The 11,738-nt window shown below is 38.8% G+C and overlaps 1 protein-coding gene across 1 annotated transcript in view; it reads left to right on the top strand.

Annotated features, from left to right (window-relative positions):
• Positions 1-10,721, top strand: part of LOC138018654 (dehydrogenase/reductase SDR family member 4-like) — a 12,731-nt gene extending 2,010 nt beyond the window's left edge. The window contains exons 3-9 of the mRNA XM_068865345.1: positions 890-967; positions 1,077-1,100; positions 2,465-2,535; positions 2,905-2,956; positions 5,174-5,308; positions 6,862-6,917; positions 10,070-10,721. Coding sequence (XP_068721446.1) covers positions 890-967; positions 1,077-1,100; positions 2,465-2,535; positions 2,905-2,956; positions 5,174-5,308; positions 6,862-6,917; positions 10,070-10,184 — 531 coding nt within the window. The 3' untranslated portion in view covers positions 10,185-10,721. The remainder of the gene's footprint in view (positions 1-889; positions 968-1,076; positions 1,101-2,464; positions 2,536-2,904; positions 2,957-5,173; positions 5,309-6,861; positions 6,918-10,069) is intronic.
• Positions 10,722-11,738: the final 1,017 nt, after the last annotated feature.

The following is an 11,738-nucleotide window of genomic DNA, read 5'->3' on the forward strand; positions in this document are numbered from 1 at the left end:
ATAGCGCTGCGGAACAAGTTTTGTCCCTTGTGCTACAGCTTTCACAAAAAGTAGAACTGCTTTCTACTTCTGCAATGGTCACAACAATTGCAGTGGTGACAAAAACAAGACTTTAACCATGTAACACCACCTTCCTGTTATGCTATGTTGCGTAAGCCAATCAGAAGCCAGCCAAAGCCATGGAACTAGCATCAACTTGTTTTGGGGGAATCTATTAACAACATTTCGAGACCAGATTCAACGTTTGCAAAAAAGTGTTGACCTTTTATGTTGCACTGCTGAAACTCGTTTTGAATAAGTTTCAGCTAAAAGTAATCAACGTGCAACAGCGGCTTTACCAAAGACTGAATCACTTGCGCCTTGTATATGAATACATGTATATATATATATATATATATATATATATATATATATATATATATATATATATATATATATATATATATAATTTTATATATATATTTAAAACTACGGATACCTAATATGGTCAAGGAATGCATCAGCAATAAAGCAAGCTGAGAACATTTTTGCAGCTCTGAGCAGAAATGACAGACAAAGGGCAGTTTTGGACTGGAATTGACTGAGGCAGAAATTGAGATGCTTTAGTCAACAATACATGGAAGAGTTGTTGATCCTGGAGTTTTAGATAATAAAAACAAATTATTATTCTACTCGGGCTTGCTGGATATAGAATGATTAAATAACCAACGAGGCGTGACTGTTATCTATCACTCTGTATCCAGCGCGCCCTCATAGAATAAATTATTGTTAAATATATGTAATATACATGTATTACTGTAACAGTATATACCTACTTAACAGAATGTCGCATTTCTGATTCTGGTCAACGACAAATGCATAAATAGGTTTATGTTTTTGTCCTTTACAGACATTACATCACTTTGGTGGTATTGACATTTTAGTGTCTAATGCTGCAGTGAATCCAGTAGTTGGACCAATTTTAAAGGTAGAGTTTCACACTTAATCTCATCAAAATATTCCAAGCAATGACAAAGTGATTGCTTTGGGTGATACTGTCAATAACTTTAATTCATTAAAAAATGTTTTCATTTCAGGTTTCTGAGGAAGCTTGGGACAAGGTAATAATGTACACTTAATGTATGGAAAACAAGGGAAACAGTTAGTTTTGTTTTCCTGAGAGACCTGATGTTTTTGAGGGAAACATCAGGACTGGAGGGAAACAAAACTAACTAGTGAAAGATATATATGAAATACATCATATATTGCACTGCGGGTATGAAATCAAATGAAACCATGTTGTCTCGCAGTGATGAGCACAAATTTCTATGCGTGGAGAAGCCTGAAAAATTTTCAGGATTTTAACGGGATTTGAACCCGCGGCCTCGCGATACCAGTGCGATGCTCTAACCAACTGAGCTATGAAGCCACTGACGTTGGGAGCTGGTCACTTCTGAGTTCACAACTTATAGAACTTATAGAAACTTATAGAAACTTATAGAAATTTGCGCTCATCACTGCGAGACAAAATGGTTTCATTTGAAAACTAACTAGTTTTCCGAGAAACCAGACATCAATTATTGCTTTGTTGGTCGTCTTTGAAAAAAACTTACTCACGAATGCTTATTTATCCCAAATTGCACTCAAAGTCATGTAGTTACCTAGTATACTTAAAGACAGACTCTTTCAAACTTAAGATTAATTTAAAAGTTCATTTTGACAATGACAACAGGTGGTGGTTACTCTACTCAAACCTTTTGTCAACTTCAAATTTTATTGATACCCCTGCCAAGTGTAAAATTTTTCATTAACACAAAGATGTTGGTCAGTAAAGATAATGAATAGCCAGTTTTACACTTAAACTAACTTATTAATTTAAAAGAAAGGAAGCATAATAGCCAAATAAAGTTACATGTAAGGGTTTCTTTATCCCATTGACTCTTGACCACACCCATTGATGAATAAAAATCGTCGGTTAACCCATTCACACCTCAAACTCCCTAGGACGCCCCCCCATTGATGAGTAAAATCATCTGGCGTAAGACAGAGTAAAGTCTATTAAGTCTCTGCACTCTCAGGGGTCAAATTGGATTGAAGGGGACAGCTAGTCGACTGACTCAGGTTGTTAACCCATAATTATAGTCCTGAACCACCAAACGTTTTACTATTTTTTATGAAGTAATCACCTTTAAACACTATCTCAGTCAACTACTTTTTTTTACAATCATGACATAATAACGACAACTTCTATGCACTTTATGCCAAAAGGCTGAGGCAGACAAACTAATATACAATTAACACACCCCTCTTTAACACCTTCAGCAGGGTTTCATTGATGGGAAGATTGACTAAGACCAGTTAACCCATTGACCCCTTGGAGTGAGACTTGATAGATTTACTCTTTCTAATGCCAGACAATTTTCAAATTACTCGTCAGTGGGGGGTGGTGATGAATATCCTGTTAACAATTTTTGCCAAATTTCAGATATTCGATGTCAATGTAAAATCATCTTTCCTTCTGGCAAAAGATATAATTCCATTGATAAAGAAGAGAGGGTTGGTATTATGTCTGAATTCAACTTTCCATGAATTGTTACATTAAATGTCCTTTGGCTGATTGATGACCTGACTCATTTCTTACGGTATAGTAATTCTTTTAAAGATGTTACGTTGAGATCACGGTTTACAGCTTCTATTATTCATCCTTTCTTGCTAGGCAATCAATGACAACAAACAAAACAGTGAAATGTAATTTGCACTCAACACTAGCAAAAAGAAACCTTAATGTTCTTTATACATGTAGTCTTTTAAAGGATGCACATGAGTTTAAATGAGCATGTAATAGTTTTCTGCAAGTGGAGGCTTATTCATTCAATGTATGTGTACAAAAAAAAAACAATTTACCACTTTGGTTTGTTCATTTAGGGGTGGATCTGTAATTTTCATTGCATCGACAGCTGCATTTAAACCAATGCTGGTAAGTGTCAAATTTCCGAATGAAAGTACAATGTAGATATAGTGTGGGAGGCACGGTGGCCTCTTGGTTAGTACGCTCGACTCCAGATTGAGTGGTCCTGTTTCAGACCCAGTGGCTGGGGACATTGTGTTGTATTCTTTGGCAAGACACTTTACTCTCATGGTGCCTCTCTCCACCCAGGTGTATAAATGGGTACTGGAGAATTAATGCTGGGGGTAGCCCTGCATTGGACTAACATCCCATCCATGGGGGAGTAGAGATACTCCTAGTCACTTCATGTTACAGCAACCGGGATAAGCTCCGGTCTAATGGGCCACTTGGCTCTTAAGCAGACTTTACCTACCTTGTAGATATCTTAGTGGTTAGAACGTTTGAAAGTGCACAAAGGTGTGTTCCCTTGTGCCCCTTGAAAAGGTTTCATAGACTTGTTTTAAGCTAAAAAATTGACCTTGGGAAAAGTTTGTTGATCGTTGTTTCTTGCTCAATTTGCTGGTTTAACCCATTCACACCTGGCCTTAGTCAGAGTAAGATCTATAATTTAAGTATTATTGTTTGGTGGAGATGGGTTTATACACTTGACTAAAAATTTACACCAGCCTATGAGATGCTTTATCAAGTTTATTATGATTATAATGATGGTAATCATGATGCTGATGATGAGGGAAATTATTTTTCATTACATCAATTTGGAAATCACTGGTGATTCTTGCAATCTGAAATTTGGCTCTCAGCAGTGCTATTTATAATTATTATGGTATGAGGACTATGTGGAGTCCAATTTGGTTTGTAATCATACGAGTGATTCATAAAATCGGACGACTGCATAGAGGGAGTCTGATTTGTTTAATGAAACTTGAAACTTCGAAACTTTATTAACAAAATAATCAATTTGTGGATCGAAGGGGGCCCAACCTAAAAAACATGATTTTACGAGAATCTATGTAATTGCACGCTATTAGAAACAATTAGAATTGGCTGATGTACATTGTAACTGTCCAATTTCAGGTATCCGATTACAGCCAACTGTCTGATTTCACTGTAATCACGAATACTAATGCAGACCAAATTGAATGACGAGAACTCCTGTTACCAATCATAAGCATTACAATTTCTGAGAAACAAAATTATTGCATTCCTTTTTCTTTGTATAATGTTGCAAATTTGTCCATTTTGGTAAAAAAAATCCCCAGTTTGGTAGGGTAAGTGGTTGTTGCTATGGTTATTGTGATAAATTCTGTGATTGGTGGATTAAGCTGAGTGCACTAATAATATGATTGGCTGATGCAACTGTCGGACTTCAGATATCTGATTAACGCCAACTGTCTGATGTGACTGTCCGATTTCAACCCTACACAATAATTAGTGAAAAATAAAGTAGTTGTAATGCACTGATAAAATTTGAGAAAATTGGTAATGGTTATGATTAATTTGAGAATCACATTATTTTTTGCTCTACATTGCACCTTTTCCCCAGCCGCTGAGAAAGGAAAACGAAAACAAAACAAGCAATCAGATTTCAAGGCTTGTTTAAAGAAAACATTCAAATGGGCCACTTTTGATACCGGTATGTTAAATTCAGCTTGAAAGAGAGCTAGGTTTAGAGGACGAAGGCAAAGGAAAGTGGGTGATATGCTGATATCTTTCACATTCATTGCAACTTGTTTCTATTGTTTTTGCCCTCTCTGCCTTAATATCAAGCTGAATATTGATATTTTGAAAATGGCCTATTGCAGGAAAATGAAAGACAAAGAAAGCCCTTCTGTGATGAATTTTGCAACTTTTGTTCCCAAAACTTTTTTTTTGTTTTTCTTTTAAAGGATGAATTTAATTACTGGTAGTTACAGTTTCTGAGCGATGATAATGAGCTCCTTTAGGCTGAAGACCAACATTAAGGGGAGTTTGCAGCTAAAATTCAGTATCCGTTTTGTGTCTGCTTTTCTTTGTAAACTGTCAACTGGATCAATAAAATAATTATTGCACAGGTACTGACTTAAAAATCCTCTATTTGACCAATTAAAATTAATTGTACGATTTCTAAATGGTTGTAATGATTAAGCTTCATGTTGTGCAATTTTGGTCCGAAATAACACATACCAAATTGCAGACAAATTTCAGACCAAATTGCACTTTACTCAGTTCAGTTACAATGATTTACGGTATTTATTACATGTATTAGATCCTGAGGTAGTACTGTAACAAATTTTATTATCTTTGCAGGGTGCTGGTGCATATGGTGTAAGCAAAACAGCTTTAGTTGGTCTGACAAACGTTTTAGCTAAAGAATGTGGACACATGGGTGTGAGAGTAAATTGTGTTGCTCCTGGGGTCATCAAGACGAGTTTTAGTGAAAAAGTAAGTATTGAGAATAAAAAAAGTTTTGTCACTTGTCAGGTGGGAAGATCATTGGTAACCTGTGCAGCTTGCATCTTTCATACATTTTTCGTACATTTTATAGTAAAAATTAATGTGGAGAAGCAGTTGTGTGGAAAACAAATTGAATTATATGCCATATATACATGCAGAGATGTTGCTGAGCAATTGGGATCTAATTAATTTGACCAAGTAGCTAAAAGAGGCCTTTCACTCTTGTGGGGTTCCCCATTGACGAGTAAAATCGTCTGGCGTTAGACAGAGTAAAATCTATCAAGTCTCACTCCCAGGAGTCAATGGGTGAAAACACCATCAGCCAGTTTTCTCACTTACAACTGCCATGGATTAAGTTGTTGATAATTAGGACTTCGAACTCTCTTCTTTGTAAAACTGAGGAAAAAGAGCTTTCTCAAATGCAACTGTACGGTAGTCATGCCAGGGGGAACCAAGCATATGACTGCCCAGAAAACTTGAGATACACGTGAGTGTATCGCTTAAATAAGAATCGATAATCTGTATAATTAATAACGTCAGGCATTACGTCACGAATTGTAATTGGTTCCATTTTGCAATTGAATGAAGACTATCGGAAAGACCAATGGATTTCGAACTACCGAACTCGTCAACTCAACGTCTCGAGTAACCAGTTGTAAAGACTCCGATAAGTTCATGACAATAAACGTTTGAAACGTTGATCGTACCGTCTCATCAATACAGTGAGAGAACAGTAAACTTGTAGCTTGTATAGTTCTGGCATTCGTGGATGCTGCATGACAAACAAACTGACCCCTGTGACAAATAACTGTATGTATTTGAGGTGTGGATTCAGTAGACGAAAGAGAGAAATGATCCTCATACTTATCTGGACAATTTTAAGCAATTGTCTCTTAAAGAGACGATTATTACTTGTCCAGGATCTGGTCTTCACTCTTCCGCAAACTGACCACTGTAGAAACCAAGCAACGTCTAGATATCCCTCTTCCTCCCAACCATAGGAATACGGGAAATCTCCACAAAACACTATTCTCCCTAGTGTGTTAGAAAAAACAAGATTCCTGCTTCATTCATTCTGCTAAAAACACTTTGTAATACCAATCAAACAACGCTTATTTACCAGGGGCACCCAACGTCAATTTTCGGAAAGTATCTGTTCGGAAGACAATTGAGATCTAGAATTTTCGGAACATTTGTTGTAAAAGTTCTTGTTTGCCTGCCTCTCCTAGGATTTTCGAACATCTGAAAAGTGGTATAATTGCCCATTTTTAACGGATTTTTACCCTAAAAAGGTCACCTAGAATTTTCGGGAGCCTTTTTTCTGGCTGAAATTTTTGAAAAGGTAAGTTTTGATCCCTATAATTTTCGGATCACTAGATTTTCAGCTGGGAAATCCGAACAGATGAAAAATTTTTAGGGGATAAAAATATGCCTATATCTACCGTTTAAATACTAAAATACGTTGAACAATGCTATGTTTTAAGTGGTTTTCAACTATATTCTCGTTGGGTGCTCCTGATTTACTTTATCATTGGTTTCAGTATTGGAGAAATGATTCACTGGGAGAGTTTTTCTATCAGGTTAATCCACTTGGAAGGTAAGACCATCTGATTTGATGATGATGATGATGATGAGACCCCGTACTTTTCACGAGCCGAACTTAATTAAGATACGCCTGTTGATTCAGATGTCGAGCTCAATAGACCGATTTCGATATATTAAAATTCAGTCCGAAACAAAAGGCATCATCTGGAGGCTGTGGGGAATAAATAGAAGGATTTGTATGAGGTTATTCCCCGGAGCCTCGAGATGATGCCTTTTGTTTAGGACTGAATTTTAATATATCGAAAGTGGGCTATTAGCCTATCCACAGCCAATGCCCTAAGGACTTTTGTAAGATTTTTTAGCCTGATTGTCACAATGCTGCCAAACATTGGCTCAATTTAGGGCCGTTTCCCTCGCCGTACTTTTCATGAGACGATCTTAATTCGAGTTTCGACCGACAGAAATCAACAAAAGTGCGTTCATAGATTAGTTCACGCTTTTCAGTGCATCATGGGTAATCAGGACAAGATGGAGAGAAATTCAAAGGTTCACAACGATGAAAAGTATTTATGATATACAATGAAAGGTGTGGCAGGGTGTGGCAGAATAAAGTTGGAGAGAATGGCTATTGTAGAAATTATTTTATTAAACAAAGTTTCTGTCATACATTTCCTGTAATTCCAAAGGCACAAAATTACATAGAATGTATGGAGACAGAAAAGCAATATTTAGGAGTTATTTGTTTGGTTTATGAAGACGAAAGTCTATAAAGTACAGTCATGCACAGTTTATTTTGCTTTGAATTTCCCGCCATGTTGCCCTGATTACCCATAATGCACTCAAGAGCCTGAACTGGTCTGTTGTGGAGAATCCGCACTTGCCTTCAGAATGCCCTAGGCTCAAAGTCTGCTTGCAAGCTAATAGTTGGTGCACAAGACTGGAAGCATAGAGGCCTGCAAAAATTCATTGAAGAGATTCTAACCCTCCCGATTTATCATGAAATTCTGAAAATAAGGAAACAAGTTGCTTATCTTAACTCTTACGTATTTTTTTAGCTATCAGAGTGTAAAACGTACGGTGGCCCTTAGGTACACAACTTTCTCTCCGCCCATGACAACTTTCTTTCTACCCATGACAACTTTCTTGCTACTCATGACAAATGTTTTTTTTCAGTGCCACAATTTGTGCTTGCGTTGACAAAACTTTTATAGTTCGTGAGAGAGCTGGTAGCTAGTCATAGATTGAAGACCTTCTCGTGTATAGAAAGCATTTTGTCATGGATAGTTATAATTTTGTCATGGATAGAAATACAGATGCCCCAACAGGGTCGCTCCTCAGGCCCTCGTGTGGGCGCCTTCGGTGCTAAAAAAGATACTCCCTATTTTCCTTCGAAAGGGGTTGGAATCTCTGCATTGCAATCTAAAACTACATCCAGAACTCAATCGAAAATGGTTTGAACTCGAGTCATGTCATTTATATTAAGTGAACAGACGTCTCTTCCCTGAGTCGAAAACAAACCCTAACCCTAACCCAACCCTATCCAACCGCCGTCCACGACGTTGGACGGCACTGTTCAAAACGCATGCCCCGTGATATGTTTGCTGAGTGTGACTTGAGCCCGCTATGCCCTGCGCATTCCTTTACGGTAATTCCGTTGTTGTTAAGTGAGCCCGCAGAACATGAAGTATCGCAACACGATCTCTTCTCTAAATATATGTTATTCACCGGCCGGGAGGTCCGTATTGGGAAAAACTGTGCCCGAGATCTCGAGTACGGCCCGAGGCCGCAGGCCTTCGCTCTTTCAATTCGCAACTTCACTCTGCGCTTAGCGTAGTCGGTTACCATGACCGTGGTCAGGAGATAGGAAAATACTGCCCGCTCCCGGAACCAATCAGATTGCAGGATTCTCAGGATACCGCCCGCTCACGATCAAAGAAATAAATAAATTAACGATTAATTCGTAATTTGCTCTGAATTCACTATTATCGTGAATTTAGGACACTGTGTCCCAGGTCTTGTGGTAGTAGAAAAAATAAGGAAATAAAGAAACATATTCACCTCTATAGGGACCGCGTGTTTCCGCTTCACCACTAAAGATCAAGACACCGCATTTTCAAAACAACATTTATTTAAAGTAAAAGTAAAGTAAAGTCAATTTATTTAACGTCGGTAGTTCCTTCAGTTACGAAACTGGTATCAATGGATATGACGCATAATCCGTCCGGACGAATTATGCGTCTCTCTTGTTATTCGTCTAGTGTAAAGACGGGACGAACTATAGAAGACACATTAGGGCCGTTTATACGAGAGAAAATAATTATTACGTAAGACGCGAACACCCCGTATAAATGGCACAAAATCTACGTTCACGGCTTTCTCAAGCCGCGGCTTATCCTGGCCTGGGAGTTTATACTCGTATAAATAGTTCCTTTCGCGTATTATGTACGCCGCGGCCAGAGTAAGCCGCGGCTTATTTTCTCTCGTTAAACGGCCCTAATAAGCTGCGGCTTACTCTGGCCGCGGCCTACATAATACGCGAAAGGAACTATTTATACGAGTACAAACTCCCAGGCCAGGATAAGCCGCGGCTTGAGAAAGCCGTGAACGTTGATTTTGTACCATTTATACGGGGTGTTCACGTCTTATGTAAGCCGCGGCTTATTTTCTGTCGTGTAAACGGCCCTATTATCCCTCTGAACGAATACTCTTCCGTTGTGCGTCGTGGACAACAAACGATAGTTCGTCTAGACGGATAATGCGTCCGTCTGTATACTAGAGACGCATAACCACACGGACAACAAATGTTTCCCAAGTTCGTCCAGGGCCGTTTATACGAGAGAAAATAAGCCGCAGCTTACTGTGGCCGCGGCGTACATACTACGCGAAAGGAACTATTTATACGAGTATAAACTCCCAGGCCAGGATAAGCCGCGGCTTGAGAAAGCCGTGAACGTAGATTTTGTACCATTTATACGGGGTGTTCACGTCTTATGTAAGCCGCGGCTTATTTTCTCTCGTATAAACGGCCCTATTGTGTCTCTAGCATAAAACGGGTTATTTCAAAACTCAATGTTTTGAATAGGTGGAATCAATACCATAAGCACAAGGTATAACAGTTGTATAACATTGATGCAATACACGCTGTTTTAGAATCTTAGCAACTCTCGCAAAGCGTTTCTTATTTCTTTCTTTGTTCACTTCCAGGATCGGTGTATCAAATGAAATCAGTGGGGCCGTTTCTTTCCTTTCATCTAATCAAGCGTCGTACATAACAGGAGCAACTCTAGTGGTAGATGGGGGAATGCTGTCAAATCTGTAGATGGAAAGTAACCAACAAAAAGCAACAACAGCATCTCCGACATATTTGATCACCTACTTTAGTTTTTTTTTAAACATAGATCTCCTCAAACAGGACAACAGTTTGACAACGATAATTGGGGCCGACATTAGGAGAACGCAATGGCTAATATTGGGTATCCTGTGCATAGGGGCAGCTTCAGCAAGTTTTCATTTTTCGTTCGTCTGCTTTTTCAGGGCCGTCTTGAATCACGTCATAAGTCATCTGCGGAAATTGTTTTTATGGACCCAACACGCTGGTTTTTAGCAAGGGAAATCATTCAGTTTCACAGTGATAATATTTCAGACAATTTCAACAAAATTCAGAGTTTGGTAGTTTTTGTGACGCTCAACGTCGGCTAAATTCTAGAATACCCGGCCACTAATTAGCATACCGTGTAGTTATTTTTATTATTTTTTTAATTTTTGCAGTCTTCATACTATTTCAGTGAACAATGATAATGATAAACAACGAATTGAAATAAAAACACGTGAAAGTTTTTCTTCCATTTCCAAAGTACTATACACATACATTTTCATTATTTTTGTCCAAGCTTTGTTCTCTTTCGTTGTCTAAGCCTCGCCTCGTCTAGTTTCTTGGTGATTTCGTCTCCCTTCATTTGTCGGCTTTCTTCCAGCTGTAGTACCAAAATAACCCGGAAGATCTGTCCTGTTTTAGGTTATGTGCTCAAAAATGACCTTTCCAGAAGATACACCTTTTGTCTTCTCGGCTGTGAAACCTGATATAAAAACAACTCAACCCAACGTCGATGAAAATGATGTGTTCAAAACCTGACCCGTCTTTGAGAAATGATGAAAGTGATCAAATCCACATGAATGCAATCGACGTTGTGCATTTCCCCCAGGGTGTCTTATAAGGGAGTACCCCCCCCCCCCCCCCCCGGGCTCCAATCCTCTGGGCCAACGATTGCAAACTTTGCCCCGATTCCTCACCTGGAGGTTTCAAGAAACCAAACTATTCAATGATATTGCATTGCAAAATTCTAGCTGTGTCCTAGCCTTTTCATCGATCCTTCTGCTTCCCTCAGTCCACGTTTTGTATTCGTTAAGACAATAGGCTGATTTAGCAACAGAACGTCAGTGGCGACGTCGCGCGCAGGAAAAACACCAATGAGAATTCAGGATAGAATAGACTCCACTCTTTTCTTCTCTATTCTAAATTCTCATTGGTAGTTTTGCTGCGCGCGACGTCGCCACTGACGTTCCCGTTCTGTTGCTAAATCAGCCTATTATCAATCAAGCCTCGTTTTCACTAGCAACGCAACCATAAATGCAATCACAAGGGCGCTTATTTCCTCGTGAAAATGGGCCTCACGCAAGCGTAAGCACAAGCGCAAGGATCAACATTTTTACTTCTTTGTGCTTGCATTCGCTTGCGTTACGTGAAAACGTAACGTAACGCAAGCACAACGCAAGTTGTGACGTTCTTCCAGTGAAAAATACCGTTCCAAATTCCCCTCGCAGCGCCGCGTTGTAAGAGAGAACATGGAACGTTGTGTGCTTGTGTTTGCGTTAT

This window comes from Montipora capricornis, chromosome 10 (assembly GCF_036669925.1).
Source record: "Montipora capricornis isolate CH-2021 chromosome 10, ASM3666992v2, whole genome shotgun sequence".
Taxonomy (NCBI): Eukaryota; Metazoa; Cnidaria; class Anthozoa; order Scleractinia; family Acroporidae; genus Montipora; species Montipora capricornis.